Consider the following 24,194-nt stretch of genomic DNA (forward strand, 5'->3'; position numbering starts at 1 on the left):
AATTTCCACATTTTGTCATATTACTGCCACAAACATGCATCAATTTTATTGGAATTCCACGTGAAAGACCAATACAAAGTGTTGTACACGTGAGAAGTGGAATGAAAATCATACATAATTCCAAACATTTTTTACAAATCAATAAGTGAAAAGTGGGGTGTGAGTAATTATTCGGCCCCCTGAGTCAATACTTTGTAGAACCACTTTTTGCTGCAATTACAGCTGCCAGTCTTTTAGGGTATGTCTCTACCAGCTTTGCACATCTAGAGACTGAAATCCTTGCCCATTCTTCTTTGCAAAAAAAAAATAAAACAAAATCTCATTTACAGAGATATTTCTACCACCCAGCATAAGTATGTGTAAAAATATACCCCAAAACACATTATACTACTTCTCCTGAGTACGACGATACCACATGTGCGACACTTTTTTGCAGCCTAGGTGCGCTAAGGGGCCCAAAGTCCTATGAGCACCTTTAGGCTTTACAGAGGTGCTTACAATTTAGCACTCCCCAAAATGCCAGGACAGTAAACACATACCACAAATGACCACATTTTGGAAAGTAGACACCCCAAAGTATTCAGAGAGGGGCATGGTGAGTCCGTGGCAGATTTCATTTTTTTTTTGGTCACAAGTTAGCAGAAATGGAAACTTTTTTTAATTTTATTTTTTGTCACTAAGTGTCATTTTCCGCTAACTTGTAACAAAAAATAAAATCTTCTATGAACTCACCATGCCTCTTAGTGAATACTTTGGGATGTCTTCTTTCCAAAATGGGGTCATTTGGGGGTATTTATACTATCCTGGAATTCTAGCACCTCATGAAACATGACAGGTGCTCAGAAAAGTCAGAGATGCTTCAAAATGGGAAAATTCACTTTTGGCACCATAGTTTGTAAATGCTATAACTTTTACCCAAGCCAATAAATATACACTTATTGGATTTTTTTTTATCAAAGACATGTAGCACAATAAATATGGACAAAAATGTTTCTAGAATTTTACTTTATTTGAAAAATGTCAGCACAGAAAGTTAAAAAAATAATTTTTTTGACAAAATTCATGTCTTTTTTTTTATTAGAATAATAAAAACTAAAAATCACAGCAGCAATCAAATAGCACCAAAAGAAAGCTGTATTAGTGACAAGAAAAGGAGGTAAAATTCTTTTAGGTGGTAGGTTGTATGACCGAGCAATAAACTGTTAAAGCTGCAGTGGTCTGAATGAAAAAAAAGTGTCTGGTCCTTAATTATGACTGCAGTCCTTAAGTGGTTAAAATTGCTGCCATTTTTGCACTGGTAATGGCATAAGCCTCAAACCTGGTACAGTTGGGTTGAGTCTCTGGGGTTCAAATTCAGAAAAGGGAGCGGAGTCACATTGATGCCAAGGACCCGAAATCTCACTGTGATAATTTGCTCAGCTGCCTGTGAAGGCAGGCAGCTTTTTGACCATTGTTTTGATTTGCATGCTGCAGGACTCTGGAAAGAAGAGCTTCTGTCAGTTTTGCAGCTTGTGCTTGCAGAGGAATTTGCATACGTTGTCATGCAAATTGCCTGGCCACATTCATTGGAGGCGTGTACTATAAGTACTATGTCTTTCCCACAATGCTTCGCTGTTCATAAGGATTTCGTCCTATGTAACACTCCTGGTGGGGTGTCAGCCTTGCTCTCTGTTTGAACATCAGCTTAGAGTAATTCCTGAATCTGCGCTAGGCAGATTTCCCTAGTGCAGTTAGGATTGTATTATCTGTATTGCCTGTTCTGTCTTGTCTTGCCTGTTGCCATTGTCCAGTCCCTACGGTGGTCGACAGGAAATGGTTCTGATCTCTGTTCTTGGAGTATAGCTGGTGCAGCGGTTGCTACCAGCTATCTCTTCTGTTCTGTCTCCTGGGATCGCGCTAGCTACTTTTCGCTAGCGCTGGGGATCCTTCTGTTCTGTCTCCTGGGATCGCGCTAGCTACTTTTCGCTAGCGCTGGGGATCCTTCTGTTCTGTCTCCTGGGATCGCGCTAGCTACTTTTCGCTAGCGCTGGGGATCCTTCTGTTCTGTCTCCTGGTATCGCGCTAGCTACTTTTCGCTAGCGCTGGGGATCCTTCTGTTCTGTCTCCTGGGATCGCGCTAGCTAATTTTCGCTAGCGCTGGGGATCCTTCTGTTCTGTCTTCTGGGATCGCGCTAGCCACTTTTCGCTAGCGCTGGGGATCCTTCTGTTCTGCTACTCTGTACCTGGATCGCGCTGGCCACTTTTCGCTAGTGCTGTGGATCCTATCTCTCGCTTGTCCCTGTTTTCGTGTGTCTGTCTGCTACGCTTGCTGGAGGCTCGGTGAGGTAACCGTTAAGCAAGCGCTCGTGTCCTCTGTTTCATGTTTGTCTGTTAATGGTTAGTTAGGCGTGCTTGTCTCTATTGTGCTTATGACGTGGAGACCGCACATAACCGCGTGCACTGTTGCGAATGAGTGCGGTGTTCGTGGTTAGCTAGCGTTTGTTATTTTCCGTATCTCCTCATTGTATTATTTGCTGTGCCTTTGCTAACCTCGTATTCTGTCCTGATCTGCCTTGTGTCTCATCTGGCGATCGCACCTCTCGCGATCGTGTTCCAATTTCATATCTGCTGTCGTGTGTGTGCGGTCGCGGGGTGGCGACTGGATTGGCGCACACACATACAACCTGTCCCTTTTCTCATTCTCATTCGCAATCGCCTCTCTTGCGATTGCATTCTGCGTTTCGTACAATTCCTGTCTGGCATTTGTGGAGGTACAGAGGATTGGTTCCTCTGCACTCCCCAGCGCCATCTGCCGACAGGAATTTTCCCTCTACGGGTGCGTAGCACCTTTTGCTGGGTTCCTGCAAATTATACGCTTGTGGAGGATTTCCGCCGTGTCAGCGCACGCGTTGTGCGCTGATCACGGGGAAAGTTCCACAATTGTTACACTCACAAACTTGGTCATTGAGTGACTGTATGTCAAGGTTACAAAAAGTAGGCAGAGCCAAAAACAAATTTCACTGGGAAAATATAAACTGCAGGCCTTCTTACACTGTTAATGACAGGGTTCTAAAACTTTTCCCAGATGGTCAATGAGTGACTGAGAATAATATTCAGGGAAGTGGTTGGTGCATATAACAGCCAATCAAAATTCACGCGCTGATTTTCAAGGGGAATATTTAAATTGCTGCCATTTTTACACTGGTAATAGCAAATGTCTCAAACCTGCTACAGTTGGTCACTGGGTGACTGGGGTTCAAATGCTGGAGAGGGGCGGAGTCAAAAATCTGATTTAATTTCTATGTAAATATACAAATTATTGATGCGAAAGCTCACAAACTTGGTCACTGAGTGTTTGTGTGTTAGGGTTAGAAAAAGTAGGCGGAGCCGACACCAGCCAAATACATACTCGGGCAATGCCGGGTCATGAGCTAGTTATATATATAGATAAAGAAGAGGCAGATCCACTGTATTGATCAGTATAATACAGTGCATATCATACATTGTTTTTTTTTTTATATTTCAGTGGAGCTCAGACATGGAATGCAAATGACGCTGAATGTATGGAGAAACTTATTACGAATGCCTACAGAATCACAGGTTTGTTACCCCAAATATATAAATAAGCAGTGATTTTTTTTTCTTAATAACTCTTTAACTGGCAGAAATTTGACATGAAAGAGCAAGGTTCACTTAGTAAGCATACATTGCAAAAGCTAGGCCTCTTTTCCCCGGACAGCTGAACCGCTGAACTGTCAAGCAGTTCAACTGTTTGGCTGCCGGCCTCAAGCACCGTTCGGCTGCAACTACCCTGTACACGTCTCAGGAACACCAGCCGTCAAACATTCCTTCCTTCCCACTGGTGGATTTGCCAGCTATCCCTCCCCCTCTCCTACCCCTATTGGCACTCACAACCGCTATTTAACTACAGACACACAACTAAGCCGCTGCCCACAACAGCACACACAGCCACTGCGCTAAGACACCACCCACACTAAGCTGCCACTCACAGCAGCACACACAACCACTGCAGTAAGACACACCGCCCACACTAAGCCACCACCCACAACAGTGCAAACAACCACTGCACTAAGACACTGTCCACACTAAGCTTCAACCCTGCCAACCTAAGCTGTTGCTCACACTAAGCCCCACTTGCAACACCACCTATTGGTCAATGAACGTAGTTCACTATCGCCCAGAGCCTTCGCGTGCACACCACATTGCATCTGTGCATACTTACAATATATATATATATATATATATATATATATATATATATATATATATATATATATATATATATATAAATACAGAGGGTGCTGCAGCACAGAACAGGAAAACAGTGACAAGGGCTCTTGGTTACGCTTTAACGCGTTTAAGCTCACCAACTGCGCCAAAGTGTCCCCGATCTGGTGAGTCCTACTCTAACCAGGCAAAAATGCTAGTTTTTATCAGCGCTCTAGTGGGAACCATGCCAAAAGCCCAGGGGTCAGCTAAATGGGAGAAATGAAATTAAAAACACCTCACCTTCTATTTTATATATATATATATATATATATATATATATATATATATATATATATATATATTATATATATATATATATATATATATTATATATATATATATATATATATATATATATATATATATATATATATATATATACATACAGTGGCTTGCAAAAGTATTCGGCCCCCTCGACATTTTCCACAATTTGTCACATTACTGCCACAAACATGAATCAATTTTATTGGAATTCCACATGAAAGACCAATACAAAGTGGTGTACACGTGAGAAGTGGAACGAAAATCATACATGATTCCAAACATTTTTTACAAATAAATAACTGCAAAGTGGTGTGTGCATAATTATTCGGCCCCCTTTGATCTGAGTGCAGTCAGTTGCCTATAGACATTGCCTAGTGAGTGCTAATGACTAAATAGAGTGCACCTGTGTGTAATCTAATGTCAGTACAAATACAGCTGCTCTGTGACGGCCTCAGAGGTTGTCTAAGAGAATATTGGGAGCAACAACACCATGAAGTCCAAAGAACACACCAGACAGGTCAGGGATCAAGTTATTGAGAAATTTAAAGCAGGCTTAGGCTACAAAAAGATTTCCAAAGCCTTGAACATCCCACGAAGCACTGTTCAAGCGATAATTTAGAAATGGAAGGAGTATGGCACAACTGTAAACCTACCAAGACAAGGCCGTCCACCTAAACGCACAGGCCGAACAAGGAGAGCGCTAATCAGAAATGCAGTCAAGAGGCCCATGGTGACTCTGGACGAGCTGCAGAGATCTACAGCTCAGGTGGGGGAATCTGTCCGTAGGACAACTATTAGTCGTGCACTGTACAAAGTTGGCCTTTATGGAAGAGTGGCAAAAAGAAAGCCAAGGTTAACAGAAAAGCATAAGAAGTCCCGTTTGCAGTTTTCCACAAGCCATGTGGGGGACACACACAGCAAACATGTGGAAGAAGGTGCTCTGGTCAGATGAGACCAAAATGGAATTTTGTGGCCAAAATGCAAAACACTATGTGTGACAGAAAACTAACACTGCACATCACTCTTAACACGCCATCCCCACTGTTAAATATGGTGGTGGCAGCATCATGCTCGGGGGGTGATTCTCTTCAGAAGGGACAGGGAAGCTGGTCAGAGTTGATGGGAGGATGGATGGAGCCAAATACAGGGCAATCTTGGAAGAAAACCTCTTGGAGTCTGCAAAATACTTGAGACTGGGGCGGAGGTTCACCTTCCAGCAGGACACCAACCCTAAACATAAAGCCAGGGCAACAATGAAATGGTTTAAAACAAAACATATCCATGTGTTAAAATGGCCTAGTCAAAGTCCAGATCTAAATCCAAACGAAAATCTGTGGCAAGATCTGAAAACTGCTTTTCACAAACACTGTCCATCTAATCTGACTGAGCTGGAGCTGTTTTACAAAGAAGAATGGGCAAGGTATTCAGTCTCTAGATGTGCAAAGCTGGTAGAGACATACCCTAAAATACTGGCAGCTGTAATTGCAGCAAAAGGTGGTTCTACAAAGTATTGACTCAGGGGGCTGAATAATTATGCACACCCCACTTTGCAGTTATTTTTTTTTTTAAATGTTTGGAATCATGTATGATTTACGTTCCACTTCTCACGTATACACCACTTTGTATTGGTCTGTCACGTGGAATTCCAATAAAATTTATTCATATTTGTGGCAGTAATGTGACAAAATGTGGAAAACTTCAAGGGGGCCGAATACTTTTGCAAGCCACTGTATATATATATATATACACAGTGTTTCTTACTAATATTATAAATGCGAAAGTTTGGATGTTTGGATGCTTGTTACTCGATCATGCAAAAATGGCTGAACGAATTTGAATGAAATTTGGCACACACATAGTACATTACCTGGAATAACATAGGATACTTGTTACCCCCATAACCAAAAAGTGGGCGGAGACAAATACAAATTTCACGGGGAAAATGTAAACCGCAGCCATTCTTACACTGTTAATGGCAGGGTTCTCAAACTTTGCACAGTTGGTCATTGGGCAACTAGGATTACAAGGCACAAGCCTCGAACCTGGTACAGTTGGTCATTGGGTGACTGGGGTTCAAATTCAGAAAAGGGGTGGAGCCACAAACAGCCAATTGGATTTGTTTAATTTTGATGCAAATTATTGATGCCAAGGACAGCAAAGCTCACAAAATTGGTTATTAAGTAACTGAGTGTTAGGGTTAGAAAAAGTGGGCGTAGCCAACACCAGGCAAATACATACCCGGGCAACTCCAAGCCATCAGCTAGTGTGTGTGCATATATATATATATATATATATATATATATATATATATATATATATATATATATATGTACCGGTATACAGTACAGACCACAAGTTTGGATACATACACCTTCCCATTCAAAGAGTTTTCTTTATTTTCATGACTATGGACATTGCAGATTCACACTGAAGGTATCTAAACTACGAATGAACACATGTGGAAGTATAGTACATAACCAAAAAGTGTGAAACAAGTAAACAACTGTAAATATGTCATATTCTAGGTTCTGCAAAGTAGCCACCTTTTGCTTTGATTACTGCTTTGCACACTCTTGGCATTCTCTTGATGAGCTTCAAGAGGTAATCACCTGAAATGGTTTTCACTTCACAGGTGTGCCCTGTCAGGTTTAATAAGTGGGATTTCTTGCCTTATAAATGGGGTTGGGACCATCAGTTGCGTTGTGGAGAAATCAGGTGGATACACAGCTGATAGTCCTACTGAATAGACTGTCAGAATTTGTATTATGGCAAGAAAAAAGCAGCTAAGTAAAGAAAAATGAGTGGCCATCATTACTTTAAGAAATGAAGATCAGTCAGTCCTAAAATTAGGAAAACTTTGAAAGTGTCCCCAAGTGCAGTCTCAAAAACCATCAAATGCTACAAAGAAACTGTCTCACATGCAGACCGCCCCAGGAAAGGAAGACCAAGAGTCACCTCTACTGCGGAGGATAAGTTCATCCGAGTCACCAGCCTCAGAAATCGCAGGTTAACAGCAGCTCAGATTAGAGACCAGGTCAATGCCACACAGAGTTCTAGCAGCAGACACATCTCTAGAACAACAGTTAAGAGGAGACTGTGTGAATCCGGCCTTCATGGTAGAATATCTGCTAGGAAACCACTGCTAAGGATAGGCAACAAGCAGAAGAGACTTGTTTGGGCTAAAGAACACAAGGAATGGACATTAGACCAGTGGAAATCTGTGCTTTGGTCTGATGAGTCCAAATTTGAGATTTTTGGTTTCAACCACCGTGTCTTTGTGCGACGCAGAAAAGGTGAACGGATGGTCTCTACATGCCTGGTTCCCACGGTGAAGCATGGAGGAGGAGGTGTGATGGTGTGGGTGTGCTTTGCTGGTGACACTGTTGGGGATTTATTCAAAACTAGCTGGAAGCCCAGCGTTGCCCGGGTATGTATTTGGCTAGTGTTGGCTCTGCCCACTTTTCCTAACCCTAACACACAATTACTTAATGACCAAGTATGTGAGCTTTGCGGTCTTTGGCATCAATAATTTGCAATGAAATAAAATGAATCTGATTGGCTGTGGCTCCACCCCTTTTCTGAATTTGAACCCCAATCACCCAATGGCCAACTGTACCAGGTACAGGTGATTAACAGTGCAAGAATGGCAGCAATTAAATATTCCCCTTAAAAATCAATAGGTGGATTTTGATTGGCTTTTATAGGCTCCATCCACTTTTCTGAATATTAAACCCAGTCACCCAGTGACCAACTTTGCAAAGTTTGAGAACCCTGCCATTAACAGTGTAAGAATGACTGCAGTTTACATTTGCGCAATGAAATTTGTATTTTTCTCCACCCACTTATTTCCTAACATTGTTCAGGTATGTATTTGGCTGGTGTTGGCTCCGCCTACTATTTCTAACCCTAACACACAATTACTCAATAACCAAATTTGTGAGCTTTGCGGTCTTTGGCATCAATAATTTGCATTGAGATTAAACAAATCTTATTGGCTGTTTGTGGCTCCACCCCTTTGTCTGAATTTGAACCCCAGTCACCCAATGACCAACTGTACCAGGTTTAAGGCTTGTGCCATTAACAGTGCAAGAATGGTAGCAATTACATATTCCCCTCGAAAATCAATAGGTGAATTTTGATTGGCTTTTGTAGGCTCCACCCACTTCTCTGAATATTACTCCCAGTCACCCAGTGACCAATTGTGCAAAGTTTGAGAACCCTACCATTAAAAGTGTAAGAATTGCTGCAGTTTACATTTTCTCAGTGAAATTTGCATTTGTCCCGCCTACTGATGACTCGGCATTGCCTGATTATGTATTTTGCAGATGCTGGCTGCGCCCACTTTTTCTAACCCTAACACACAACTAATCAATTACTCAATGACCAAGTTTGTGAGCTTTGTGGTCTTTGGCATCAATAACCTGCATTAAAATTAAACAAATCATATTGGCTGTGTGTGGCTCCACCCTGTTTTATGAATGTAAACCCCAGTCACGCAATGATTCTCTGTACCAGGTTTGAGGCTTGTGCCATTAACAGTGCAAGAATGACAGCAATGAAATATTCCCCTGAAAAATCAATAGGTAATTTTTGATTGCCTTTTGTAGGCTCCACACACTTTTCTGAATATTAACCCCAGTCACCCAGTGACCAACTGTGCAAGGTTTGAGAACCCTACCATTAACAGTGTAAGAATGGCTGCTGTTTACATTTTCCCAGTAAAATTTGTATTTGTCTCCACCCACTTATGACCCAGTGGTGCCCGCTTATGTATTTGGCTGGTGTTGGCTGTGCCCACTTTTCTAACCCTTACGCACAATTAATCAATTATCAAGTTTGTGAGCTTTGCGGTGTTTGGCATCAATAATTTGCATTGGAATGAAACAAATCTAATTGGCTATTTGTGGTTCCACCCCCTTTCTGAAATTGAACCCTAGTCACCCAATGACCAACTGTACCAGGTTTGAGGCTTGTGCCATTAACAGTGCAAGAATTGCAGCAATGTAAATATTCCCCTTGAAAATCAATAGGTTAATTTTGATTGGCTTTTCTAGACTCCACCCACCTTTCTGAATATTAATCCCAGTCACCCAACGACCAGCTGTGCAAAGTTTGAGAACCCTGCCATTAACAGTGTAAGAATGGCTGCAGTTTACATTTTCCAGTGAAATTTGTTTTTGTGTTACGGACACGCATGTGAGCAAGCGCCCGAGCGGCGTGAAACGGCTGTAGTGCCGTCCTAAATCTTCCCCCTGGTCACCTCTCCCTCCTTCAAGAATTCAATAAATCATAGAACTGTTTGTGAGAGGGTGCACAGTATCCTTTCTTTATACGTGCTGAATCTGTTGTTGTGCTCTGCACTAATTCCACTTGCTGCACATCTCCAAGTTCTTGTTGTGAGCCAAGTAGAAGCTGCTTATGTAAATGCAAGGTGAAGATGTTGAACAATGTATGCGATATAGGTGCTTCCTGAGCGCGATCCTCCCACCCCCAACAGTAAGCATATGAGTGCCAGACTATAATCCTTGTTTACTATAGTGTACCAAATACAAATTTTACTGGGAAAATGTAAACAGCAGCCATTCTTACACTGTTAACCCCCTTGGCGGTATGAAAAATACCGCCAGGGGGAAGCGCAGCAGTTTTTTTTAATTTTTTTTTATAAATCATGTAGCGAGCCGAGGGCTCGCTACATGATAGCCGCGTGATCGGGCGCGCGGCGGCGGCGATCGGGGTGCTGGCGCAGCTAGCAAAGTGCTAGCTGCGTCCAGCAAAAAAAAAATTATTTAAATCGGCCCAGCAGGGCCTGAGCGGCACCCTCCGGCGGCTTACCCCGTGTCTAGCACGGGGTTACCGCTAAGGAGGTTAATGGAAGGGTTCTCAAACTTTGCACAGTTGGTTACTGGGTGACTGGGATTAATATTCAGAAAAGTGGGTGGAGTCTAAAAAAGCCAATCAAAATTAACCTATTGATTTTCAAGGGGAATATTTACATTGCTGCTGTTCTTGCACTGTTAATGGCACAAGCCTCAAACCTGGTACAGTTGGTCATTGGGTGACTAGGGTTCAATTTCAGAAAGGGGGTGGAGCCACAAACAGCCAATTAGATTAGTTTCATTCCAATGCAAATTATTGATGCCAAATACCGCAAAGCTCACAAACTTGGTAATTGAGTAATTTATTAATTGTGCGTTAGGGTTAGAAAAGTGGGCACAACCAACACCAGCCAAATACATAAGCGGGCAACGCCGGGTCATAAGTGGGTGGAGACAAATACAAATTTTACTGGGAAAATGTAAACAGCAGCCATTCTTACACTGCTAATGGTAGGGTTCTCAAACTTTGCACAGTTGGTTACTGGGTGACTGGGATTAATATTCAGAAAAGTGGGTGGAGCCTACAAAAGGCAATCAAAAATTACCTATTGATTTTTCAGGGGAATATTTCATTGCTGCCATTCTTGCACTGTTAATGGCACAAGCCTCAAACCTGGTACAGAGAATCATTGCGTGACTGGGGTTTACATTCATAAAACAGGGTGGAGCCACACACAGCCAATATTATTTGTTTAATTTTAATGCAGGTTATTGATGCCAAAGACCACAAAGCTCACAAACTTGGTCATTGAGTAATTGATTAGTTGTGTGTTAGGGTTAGGTAAAGTGGGCGCAGCCAGCACCTGCAAAATACATAATCAGGCAATGCCGGGTCATCAGTAGGCGGAGACAAATGCAAATTTCACTGAGAAAATGTAAACTGCAGCAATTCTTACACTTTTAATGGTAGGGTTCTCAAACTTTGCACAATTGGTCACTGGTTGACTGGGATTAATATTCAGAGAAGTGGGTGGAGCCTACAAAAGCCAATCAAAATTCACCTACTGATTGTCAAGGGGAATATGTAATTGCTACCATTCTTGCACTGTTAATGGCACAAGCCTTAAACCTGGTACAGTTGGTCATTGGGTGACTGGGGTTAAAATTCAGACAAAGGTATGGAGCCACAAACAGCCAATAAGATTTGTTTAATCTCAATGCAAATTATTGATGCCAAAGACCGCAAAGCTCACAAACTTGGTTATTGAGTAATTGTGTGTTAGAATTAGAAATAGTAGGCGGAGCCAACACCAGCCAAATACATACCTGAACAATGTTAGGAAATAAGTGAGTGGAGAAAAATACAAATTTCATTGCGCAAATGTAAACTGCAGCCATTCTTACACTGTTAATGGCAGGGTTCTCAAACTTTGCACAGTTGGTCACTGGGTGACTGGGTTTAATATTCAGAAAAGTGGGTGAAGCCTATATAAGCCAATCAAAATCCACCTATTGATTTTTAAGGGGAATATTTAATTGCTGCCATTCTTGCACTGTTAATCACCTGTACCTGGTACAGTTGGCCATTGGGTGATTGGGGTTCAAATTCAGAAAAGGGGTGGAGCCACAGCCAATCAGATTCATTTTATTTCATTGCAAATTATTGATGCCAAAGACCGCAAAGCTCACATACTTGGTCATTAAAGAAAACCTGAACTGAAAATTGAAAGTCAAATAACCATACACAGGTCATACTTACCTCCTGTGTAGTCTACTCCTCAATCTCTTTCTCCTTTCCAGCATCCTGTTTGCCCACTGTGATCAAGGGAAAATGGCCATTACCCATTACAGCTTTCTGGTCAGCATACAGTTAAACTGTAACATCGCCCACTTGAGCCATAGGGAAACATGGACATTACCTGGTACATCACATTTCCTCTCAGCTATACCTGACAGCAACTGATATTTTACTGACAGCGTCTGATATATTTCAGATCTGACAAAATATTGTCAGAACTGGAAGGGATTATTGTCAGAAGAAAATGGTGAGCTTCTGAGAGGAACTGATGGCAAGGTAACTATGTAATGTTCATTTGAAGTTACCTCATGTGTTTATTTTAAATATTTTTACTCAGTACAGGTTCTCTTTAAGTAATTGTGTGTTAGGGTTAGGAAAAGTGGGCAGAGCCAACACTAGCCAAATACATAACCGGGCAATGCTGGGCGTCCAGCTAATATATATATATATTGTGATATTCTGGGGGTTTTTAACTCATTGGTAGAGTAAGTCAGCGGCATCAAAGGGTCACAACACACCAGCCAGTGAGTCTTTTTGGGTAAAAATAAAAGAATTCAGCTTTATTGTCAGTCAAACAGTGTCCATAAACAGCAACAAAATAAACCACTCTGAGTATGCAATAATCACACTGTCGGCACAGCACAAAAATATACAGCCTTCCGCAGCCACACTGGCTTTTTAGTGACACCCTGCCACGGGCCTAATGGCAGTCCTGGTGCCACTCACCTTTTTCCAGGCTTCTCCTGGTTTACCAGTACTGGAGTCCAACTCCCCTCCAGCACTTCCTCAGCAGCAGCTTCCCTGCAGCTACAGGCCTGGCTACACAGCCTTTCTGGAGCCTGCTTGCTCCACATACAGCCCACTGCATCCTGCCTGATGCAGGTACTTATGCAAATCCACACAGGTGGATCCATTAACCCTCCGCCTGCCAGACTCAGGCCTGGACTTGGAGGAGTGGCGTGTAAGGCCCACCCTTCTCCCAATAAACGCCAGCCCTGGATCCCAAACTATTCTACCAGATAATGTTGTTGCTAAATTGCAACAACAGTCATTATCCAGGACCTTTTCCTTCACATCCAGACCTGAAACGAGCAGACATCTGCTCTTACCATCACAATATTATATATATATATACATATATATATATATATATATATATATATATATATATATATATATATATATATATATATATATATATATATATATAAATATATATATATATATACACATACATATATATAATGGATCTTTAGGTGTGGTAAGCACTCAGGGACAACAATGAGTGCTTTGCATATTCATCTGTGATGCACAGGGCCAGTTGAAGTAACAATTGGGCCCTAGGGCAAAATTAGCCTGGGGGCCCCCCAACAGACACCCCCCCGACCAAATAGCGTAATTAGGGGCCTTTTGTTGCAGCCAAATTTCCCTCCTGGGCCCCTGAGCTGGCTGCTGACCCTCCCCCAATCACCTCCTAACTTAACAGTGCTCCCTAGGACCTCTGCAGTGTCTATGTCAGTGTAGTGTCTCAACTGCCTGCCAGCACAGATGAGATGCTATTCTGCCAAAGACTCAGCAGAGTCCCTGGGCAGCAACAGTTAAGATGGGAGAGGGACAACTTTGGGCCCCCTACAGGCTCTGGGGCCCTGGGGCCATTGCCCATTTTTTCATATGATAGCTCCGGCCCTGGTGCTGCATTGTGGGAGACATCTGAGAACTCACTCCAACCTGAATAATTGCAAATAGTTTCTGTTTTATGCTGGGAATATACCATGAGTTTTTTGTGGCAGATTGATGGCTCGATAGACATGGGCGTCCGCACATATGGCAAAACCGGGCATCTGCCCGAGCCTGGCCGCCCGCTGCCCCCCCCCCCTGGCCGCGTGCCCGTGCAGCCAGCAGGAGGGGAACAGCGCAGAGAAGAGAGAGAGCTATGGGCACAGTGGGGAAGGGCGGACGTCTCCCCCCCCCTTTCCTCACCTTAGGGGGCTCTCTCTCCCTCGCTGTCCCCTCCGGAATGAAGTGTGCAGCGGCTGGCAGCGGGCGGAACTTACCTCGTCTCGCTCCTGCGTCGGAAGTTCTGGTGCCGCACTCTGGTCTGGATCAGGCCAGAGTAGCGGCTAATCCATCTGGCGCGTGCGACGAGAGGAGGTAAGTTCCGCCCGCTGCCAGCCGCTGCACACTTCATTCCGGACTCCGGAGGGGACAGCGAGAGAGGGAGGGAGAGCCCCCTAAGGTGAGTGCCCATAGCTCTCCCTCTTCTCTCCGCTGCTCCCCTCCTCCTGCACACATGGCCACTTTTTCTGGGGACATATACCCCTGGCTACATATACTGGGACATATACCCCTGCCTACATATACTGGGACATATACCCCTGCCTACATATACTAGGACATATACACCTGCCTACATATACTGGGACATATACCCCTGCCTACATATACTGGGACATATACACCTGCCTACATATACTGGGACATATACCCCTGCCTACTTATACTGGGACATATACCCCTGACTACATATACTGGGACATATACCCCTGCCTACATATACTGGGACATATCCCCCTGGCTACATATACTGGGACATATACACCTGCCTACATATACTGGGACATATACCCCTGCCTACATATACTGGGACATATACACCTGCCTACATATACTGGGACATATACCCCTGCCTACATATACTGGGACATATACCCCTGCCTACATATACTGGGACATATACACCTGCCTAAATATACTGGGACATATACCCCTGCCTACATATACTGGGACATATACCCCTGCCTACATATACTGGGACATATACACCTGCCTACATATACTGGGACATATACCCCTGCCTACATATACTGGGACATATACCCCTGCCTACATATACTGGGACATATCCCTCTGGCTACATATACTGGGACATATACCCCTGGCTACATATACTGGGACATATACTCCCTGCCTACATATACTGGGACATATACACCTGTCTACATATACTGGGACATATCCCCCTGGCTACATATACTGGGACATATACACCTGCCTACATATACTGGGACATATACCCCTGCCTACATATACTGGGACATATACACCTGCCTACATATACTGGGACATATACCCCTGCCTACATATACTGGGACATATACCCCTGCCTACATATACTGGGACATATACCCCTGCCTACATATACTGGGACATATACCCCTGGCTACTTTTTCTGGGGACATATACCCCTGCCTACATATACTGGGACATATCCCCCTGGCTACATATACTGGGACATATACCCCTGGCTACATATACTGGGACATATACCCCCTGCCTACATATACTGGGACATATACCCCCTGCCTACATATACTGGGACATATACCCCCTGCCTACATATACTGGGACATATACATCTGCCTACATATACTGGGACATATCCCCCTGGCTACATATACTGGGACATATACACCTGCCTACATATACTGGGACATATACCCCTGCCTACATATACTGGGACATATACCCCTGGCTACTTTTTCTGGGGACATATACCCCTGCCTACATATACTGGGACATATCCCCCTGGCTACATATACTGGGACATATACCCCTGGCTACATATACTGGGACATATACCCCTGGCTACATATACTGGGACATATACCCCCTGGCTACATATACTGGGACATATACACCTGCCTACATATACTGGGACATATACCCCTGCCTACATATACTGGGACATATACCCCTGCCTACATATACTGGGACATATACACCTGCCTAAATATACTGGGACATATACCCCTGCCTACATATACTGGGACATATACCCCTGCCTACATATACTGGGACATATACACCTGCCTACATATACTGGGACATATACCCCTGCCTACATATACTGGGACATATACCCCTGCCTACATATACTGGGACATATCCCTCTGGCTACATATACTATGACATATACCCCTGGCTACATATACTGGGACATATACTCCCTGCCTACATATACTGGGACATATACACCTGTCTACATATACTGGGACATATCCCCCTGGCTACATATACTGGGACATATACACCTGCCTACATATACTGGGACATATACCCCTGCCTACATATACTGGGACATATACACCTGCCTACATATACTGGGACATATACCCCTGCCTACATATACTGGGGCATATACCCCTGCCTACATATACTGGGACATATACCCCTGCCTACATATACTGGGACATATACCCCTGGCTACTTTTTCTGGGGACATATACCCCTGCCTACATATACTGGGACATATCCCCCTGGCTACATATACTGGGACATATACCCCTGGCTACATATACTGGGACATATACCCCCTGCCTACATATACTGGGACATATACCCCCAGCCTACATATACTGGGACATATCCCCCTGGCTACATATACTGGGACATATCCCCCTGGCTACATATACTGGGACATATACCCCTGCCTACATATACTGGGACATATACCCCTGCCTACATATACTGGGACATATACCCCTGCCTACATATACTGGGGACATATACCCCTGCCTACATATACTGGGCACATATACCCCTGCCTACATATACTGGGCACATATACCCCTGCCTACATATACTGGGCACATATAACCCTGGCTACCTGTTCTGGGGACATCTCTACCCCTGGCTACCAGTTCTGGGGACATCTATACCGCTGGCCACCTATTCTGGGGACACCTATAGACCTGGGGCTACCTATTTTTGGGGAACCACTGCTGTCAGATTGAGTGTATTTTGGGGAACTGCTGCCAGGTGAGAGGTGTCTACATATTAAGGGGGCATTCTGCCTATTTATGTGAAAAGCTGTCTATTTATGTGCCTCATGACTGCTGAATTTGTCTTGTTGCGGGCCTCATGGTTACTGACTTTGTCTTGTTGGGGGCCTCAAGATTGCTGAATTTGTCTTGTTGGGGGCCTCATGATTGCTGAATTTGTCTTGTTGGGGGTCTCATGATTGCTGAATTTGTCTTGTTGGGGGCCTCATGATTGCTGAGTTGGTCATGTTGGGGGCCTCATGATTGCTGAATTTGGCTTGATGGGGGGGGGGGCTCATGATTGCTGAATTTGTCTTGTTGGGGGTCACATGAATGATTGCTAACTGCGACACTATGGAAAAAGCTGAATCATCATCATATGAGACCATAGCATTAAACCTACTTTTTCCGCTTTTTAAAACAGAAAATGAAACTGGGAGGTTCTAAAAAATAAAAAAAAATTTCAGGAGTACGATGGATGAAATTGTTATTTTCAACTTAATTTTCCATAATGTTCATGTATGAGTTAAAACGTTTGTATTTAGTTTAAATTGCTGTTGGCACTTTGTGATAGTAAAGTGACTTTGCAGTTTGGACACTCGACCTCCAAAAGGTTCGCCACCACTGTCCTAATCTAATGTCCCACCATTGCTTAGTTCATGTAAACTTGTCTCCACCCACGACCACACCCACATTCTGGTTCATGACCACACCCATTTTTCGGCGCGGCGCGCTACGCCCGCCGCATGACGTAGCTCCGTTTTTTTTGGCGCCACACAACACCAGCCCAAATTTGCTTTTTGCTCCCCACTTTTTGCCCCCCCCTGGAAAATTTTCGGCGGACACCCATGTCGATAGATCATTTCTGAAAGGTCTGATCTGATTTAGATCGATTTTCTCATAGATGTGAATGGAAATTGATTGCAAAAAAGATCAGAGAATTGATCAAAAAATGATCAGAAAATCTATCGGCCAGTAAATCTACAGAAAAAAAAACGTGTTGTGTATTCCCAGCATAAAGGAGGCAAACTTTTGTTTTACAAAGTATTTTAGTAAGAGGGCTTTTTTTATCCAATGTAGCCCCTCACACACTCCTAGGAGATCTGCTTCGCCATGATATAGGGTTTTTTTCTTTGGTGATTCTTGTAGGGACCAAGAATACCTAAGTGAGAAGTACTCCAGGTCCTGCTGAATACTGGATGGTCGCTCTCCTGTAGTGCTGCTCGGTACTGCAGGTCCTGCTGGATACTGGAGGGTCGCTCTCCTGCAGCCCTGCTCGGTACTCCAGGTCCTGCTGGATACTGGACAGTCGCTCTCCTGTAGTGCTGCTCGGTACTGCAGGTCCTGCTGGATACTGGATGGTCGCTCTCCTGCAGCCCTGCTCGGTACTGCAGGTCCTGCTGGATACTGGAGGGTCGCTCTCCTGCAGCCCTGCTCGGTACTCCAGGTCCTGCTGGATACTGGACAGTCGCTCTCCTGTAGTGCTGCTCGGTACTGCAGGTCCTGCTGGATACTGGAGGGTCGATCTCCTGCAGCCCTGCTCTGTACTCCAGGTCCTGCTGGATACTGGATGGTCGCTCTCCTGCAGCCCTGCTCGGTACTCCAGGTCCTGCTGGATACTGGATGGTCGCTCTCCTGCAGCCCTGCTCAGTACTCCAGGTCCTGCTGGATACTGGATGGTCACTCTCCTGCAGCCCTTCTCGGTACTCCAGGTCCTGCTGGATACTGGACAGTCACTCTCCTGTAGTGCTGCTCGGTACTGCAAGTCCTGCTGGATACTGGAGGGTCGCTCTCTTGCAGCCCTGCTCGGTACTCCAGGTCCTGCTGGATACTGGACGGTCGCTCTCCTTTAGCCCTGCTCGGTACTCCAGGTCCTGCTCAATACTGGACGGTCGCTCTCCTGTAGTCCTGCTCGGTACTCCAAGTCCTGCTGGATATTGGATGGTCGCTTTCCTTTAGCCCTGCTCGGTACTCCAGGTCCTGCTGAATACTGGACGGTCGCTCTCCTGTAGTCCTGCTCGGTGATCCAGGTCCTGCTGGATAGTACTGTACAGTCGCTCTCCTCTAGTCCTGCTCAGTGCTCAAGGTCCTGCTGGATACTGGACAGTCGCTCTCCTGTAGCCCTGCTCGGTACTCCAGGTCCTGCTGGATATTGGATGGTTGCTCTCCTTTAGCCCTGCTCGGTACTCCAGGTCCTGCTGAATAATGGACGGTCGCTCTCCTGTAGTCCTGCTCGGTGATCCAGGTCCTGCTGGATAGTACTGTACAGTCGCTCTCCTGTAGTCCTGCTCAGTGCTCAAGGTCCTGCTGGATACTGGACGGTCGCTCTCCTGTAGCCCTGCTCGGTACTCCAGGTCCTGCTGGATACTGGATGGTCACTCTCCTGTAGCCCTGCTCGGTACTCCAGGTCCTGCTGGATACTGGACGGTCGCTCTCCTGTAGCCCTGCTCGGTACTCCAAGTCCTGCTGGATACTGGACGGTCGCTCTCCTGTAGCCCCGCTCGGTACTCCAGGTGCTGCTGGATACTGGACGGTCGCTCTCCTGTAGCCCTGCTCAGTACTCCAGGTCCTGCTGGATACTGGATGGTTGCTCTCCTGTAGCCCCGCTCGGTACTCCAGGTGCTGCTGGATACTGGACGGTCGCTCTCCTGTAGCCCTGCTCGGTACTCCAAGTCCTGCTGGATACTGGACGGTCGCTCTCCTGTAGCCCCGCTCGGTACTCCAGGTGCTGCTGGATACTGGACGGTCGCTCTCCTGTAACCCTGCTCGTACTCCAAGTCCTGCTGGATACTGGATGGTTGCTCTCCTGTAGCCAGGCTCAGTACTCCAGGTCCTACTAGAGGCAGCTCTGCCTGTTCAGTAAGCCAGCACCTATTCTGCAGGAGACCTTGGGCAAGTCTCCCTAACACTGCTACTGCCTATAGAGCGCGTCCTAGTGGCTGCAGCTCTGGCGGTTTGAGTCCGCCAGGAGAAAAGCGCTATATAAGTGTTTGTCTTTGTCTTCTTTGTCTTTTACTAAACTCTGGATGGCCGCTCTCCTGTAGCCCTGCTCGGTACTCCAGGTCCTGCTGGATAGTGGATGGTTGCTCTCCTGTAGCCCTGCTCGGTAGTCCAGGTCCTGCTGGATACTGGATGGTTGCTTTCCTGTAGCCCTGCTCGGTACTCCAGGTCCTGCTGAATACTGGACGGTCGCTCTCCTGTAGACCTGCTCTGTACTCCAGGTCCTGCTGAATACTGGACAGTCGCTCTCCTGTAGTCCTGCTCGGTGCTCCAGGTCCTGCTGGGTACTGGACAGCCCCTCTCCTGTAGTCCTGCTCGGTGCTCCAGGTCCTGCTGGATACTGGATGGTTACTCTCCTGTAGTCCTGCTCGGTGCTCCAGGTCCTGCTGGATACTGGACAGTCACTCTCCTGTAGTCCTGCTCTGTACTCCAGGTCCTGCTGAATACTGGACGGTCGCTCTCCTGTAGACCTGCTCTGTACTCCAGGTCCTGCTGAATACTGGACGGTCGCTCTCCTGTAGTCCTGCTCGGTGCTCCAGGTCCTGCTGGGTACTGGACAGCCCCTCTCCTGTAGTCCTGCTCGGTACTCCAGGTCCTGCTCGATACTGGATGGTCGATCTCCTGTAGTCCTGCTTGGTACTCCAGGTCCTGCTAGACACGGGATGGTCACTCTCTTGTAGTCCTGCTCGGTAATTCAGGTCCTGCTGGATATTGGATGGTCGCTCTCCTGTAGTCCTGCTCGGTAATCCAGGTCCTGCTTTCCAGAAATACTGCAAAGCTAGTTCCAAAGTAGGTCTGACTGGTAATGGGCAGGATGGAGGCGCCCAATGTGTGTTCTATTTTAGTAATTTAAATTATAAATAAAAATAAAAAAATAATAAAAAAGAGAGGTAATCTCTTAACCCTCCAACAGACACTGGAAAAAAGTTTGTTATTCAAAGAGCAATCTAACATGTTAGATTCCTCAGGTCAATACAAAATACCTTGATATCATAGGGGATAGGGTGTAGGTGCTTTAATAGGTATAGGTACTTGGGGGCTACATCTGATTACCTAATACTGTGGGCAACCTCTGGCTAACTCATACTGGGGGCTGCAGTACTGCATTGCAAATAGCATTCTCGAGCCTATAGTGGGGATAGGATTTTGACACCCCCATCCTGTGAACAATTTAGCATAGAAACCGCCCTGCCCCTTTCAAGGGCAGGTCTCTCTTATCCTTTTGTGTCCTGGAATTTGGTATTCATTTTGTATCTTGTAATTTGTTATACATCTTGCTCATCTTGTTACATTTGTTACTGTTAATACCAATTCTGTATTTTGTGTCCATATTTGGTGTACACCATGGTCTCTATTATTATGAATCCCATGTTTGAAAAAATATCACCCCCTAACTTCCTTTTTATTGTATTAACTAGGAATCCACCCTGTAATTGTCATCACCAACCGTGACAACAGGAACCACAATTCCATACTGGAGAGGTTCGGGGAGCTCGGAGCCATGAGAAGGCTCTGCATACAGAATTACACCGAAAATAACCATCAACGTACAGATGAAAGAGACCAGCAGATCCTGGAGTTTCTGGATGTCTGTATTAGAGAGGCCAGGAGGGGGATTAACATGCAGGAGGGAGAGGATCCTCAGACAAGATTTGTCAGCCAGGCATCTGAACAGATTAAACTAGAGAGTGATCAGCTGAGGGAACAATTCAGACAAGAGAATGACAAGCTGAAAGAAGCGATAAAAAAGGAGGGGTGTTCTGTCTCCTAAAGAGAACGGAGTGTTAAGGTGGCCACTAATGGTCCAATTTCTAGCGAAAAATCGTTCGAGCGATCAGAAGTTCTGATCGGATTGGTTGTAAATAATCTCCATTGGTGGGCACAATCGATTATGAACGAGTGAAAAAAATGTCGCCCGAATGAATTTTCGTCGAACCAAAATTTGGATTTTCTTTTTGGTTGTGATAGATAGGAAGTAAAGATTGGTTCGTTGATGGTGTAGTGAACGATTTATTACAATATTTCACTTCCGATCAGATTTTCTGATCGCTCGAACGATTTTTCACTAGAAATTGGACCGTTAGTGGCTACCTTTAGAAAGAAATGCTTTCGGAATCAGCTTTTCTGTTACTTCAATTATTTTTATTGAAAGAAGTATAGAAGCAATACATATACAGTAAATACAATTGGAGCAATTTTGTTAAAGGGAGGGTCAGAGTAAAAAAGAAAAGAAAAGAAATGTACTTACCAGGGGCTTCCTCTGACTACCTATACTTGAGGGCTCACTGTCACCGGTAATCTATACTGGGGCTCTCTCTGACTACCTATACTGGAGGGCTTACTGTCACTGGTAATCTATACTCGGGCCTTTCTGACTACCTATACTGGAGGGCTTACTGTCACTGGTAATCTATACTGGGGCTCTCTCTGACTACCTATACTGGAGGGCTCACTGTCACTGGTAATCTATACTGGGGCTCTCTCTGACTACCTATACTGGAGGGCTCATTGTCACCGGTAATCTATACTGGGGCTCTCTCTGACTACCTATACTGGAGGGCTCATTGTCACCAGTAATCTATACTGGGGCTCTCTCTGACTACCTATACTGGAGGGCTCATTGTCACCGGTAATCTATACTGGGGCTCTCTCTGACTACCTATACTGGAGGGCTCACTGTCACTGGTAATCTATACTGGGGCTCTCTATGGCTACCTATACTGGAAGGCTCACTGTCACCGGTAATCTATACTGGGGCTCTCTCTGACTACCTATACTGGAGGGCTCACTGTCACTGGTAATCTATACTGGGGCTCTCTATGGCTACCTATACTGGAAGGCTCACTGTCACCGGTAATCTATAATGGGGCTCTCTCTGGCTACCTATACTGGGGGCTCTTGGGCTACCTATACTTGTGGGCTCTCTGGTTTCCTATATATATATAACACCACTCTCTTCCTTTCAGCCCCTCAATAAGCCCCTGTCTCTGCTTCACCCTCAAACTAGCCCTTTCTCTTTCCCCCAGGTCCCCAATAAAGGCACAAAATCACAATCAGGCATGATCACTAAATAGCAGTAAAATTGTCATGTGCAGGCATCATTACTTGTGATAGTTGCACATCAGGGCAGCCCACATTATCCAAGTAATGTGTGTGCTCCTAGCACTATGCAACTGGGGGAAGTAATGGTGAAATTGCTGTGCACTTCATACTCATTGCAATTTCTCCTCTATTTAGTAAATATGCCCCAGTGTGCTCTTTTTCTGCTCATTTGTTGGTACTGTTTAATTACTTAGTAAGGAAAGGGGGGGGGGGTGGGTTGATATTCTGGTGGGGGGGGGGGCACCAAAGTCAAGTTTTTCTAAGGGCAATGTGAAACCAATGGCCGTCCCTGTATTTAAAGGAAACCTGTAATGCTTTAAAAAAAAAAGTTTCACTTACCTGTGGCTTCTGCCAGCCACCTGCAGCCACCCGCCGCGGCTTAGTTTCAGTTTTAGCAACTTGCAGATCAGCGTCCACTGCGACTGCACGGCCCCGGTCGTGCGTGTCCTCGTTCGTGCGCCTGTCGCCTTGAGCGTCATGCGCAGGCACAATAGAGATTGTCTTGTACTGCGCCTGTGCAGGGTGCTACCATTTACGTGAGCATGAACAAGGTTGCACGGCCAGGGATGCGCAGTGGTCGGTGACTTAAGAAAGCGAAACAGCCACGGTGGGGACCGGAGGAACACTGAGTACCGGCGCGGGCACAAGGCGGCTGCAGGGGGCTGGCAGAAGCCCCAGAAAGTGAAACTCTTTATTTTAACCATTACAGGTTTCTTTTAACACTCCAGTCTTCTGAGGAAGCGAAAGCTACAGGCCACGAAAGACGCATCAGGCACTGACCGCAGCTATACATCACACAGCTAGACACAGAGGCGCTTATTTCAAGTTGGTCTCCGACGTTTACAGATTCGCTATATATTCAAGCTATTTTTCCATGATATTGTTTGTTTGATGACTGGCTATTGCACCACCTATGTTATGTATAACCCATCATTAGGGGATGGCTTTTTCATGATGCAGTATAATGATATGTATGTAATGTATATCAGATAAGGTATTTTGTATCACTCATCATCACTTTCAATAAAACATAATAAATGCATTTGATTTTATGCCACACGTGTTCTTGATTCCAACCAAGGTCTAATATAACAGTTATCTGGTATATAAACCCCTCCCCCTGAA

At 45.0% G+C, this 24,194-nt stretch overlaps 1 protein-coding gene across 1 annotated transcript in view; it reads left to right on the forward strand.

Annotated features, from left to right (window-relative positions):
• LOC137525396 (uncharacterized) overlaps positions 1-23,229 on the forward strand; it is a 119,316-nt gene extending 96,087 nt beyond the window's left edge. Inside the window, exons 3-4 of the mRNA XM_068246473.1 lie at positions 3,506-3,579; positions 21,386-23,229. Coding sequence (XP_068102574.1) covers positions 3,506-3,579; positions 21,386-21,738 — 427 coding nt within the window. The 3' untranslated portion in view covers positions 21,739-23,229. The remainder of the gene's footprint in view (positions 1-3,505; positions 3,580-21,385) is intronic.
• Positions 23,230-24,194: the final 965 nt, after the last annotated feature.

Source organism: Hyperolius riggenbachi, chromosome 7, assembly GCF_040937935.1.
Source record: "Hyperolius riggenbachi isolate aHypRig1 chromosome 7, aHypRig1.pri, whole genome shotgun sequence".
Lineage (NCBI taxonomy): Eukaryota > Metazoa > Chordata > Amphibia > Anura > Hyperoliidae > Hyperolius > Hyperolius riggenbachi.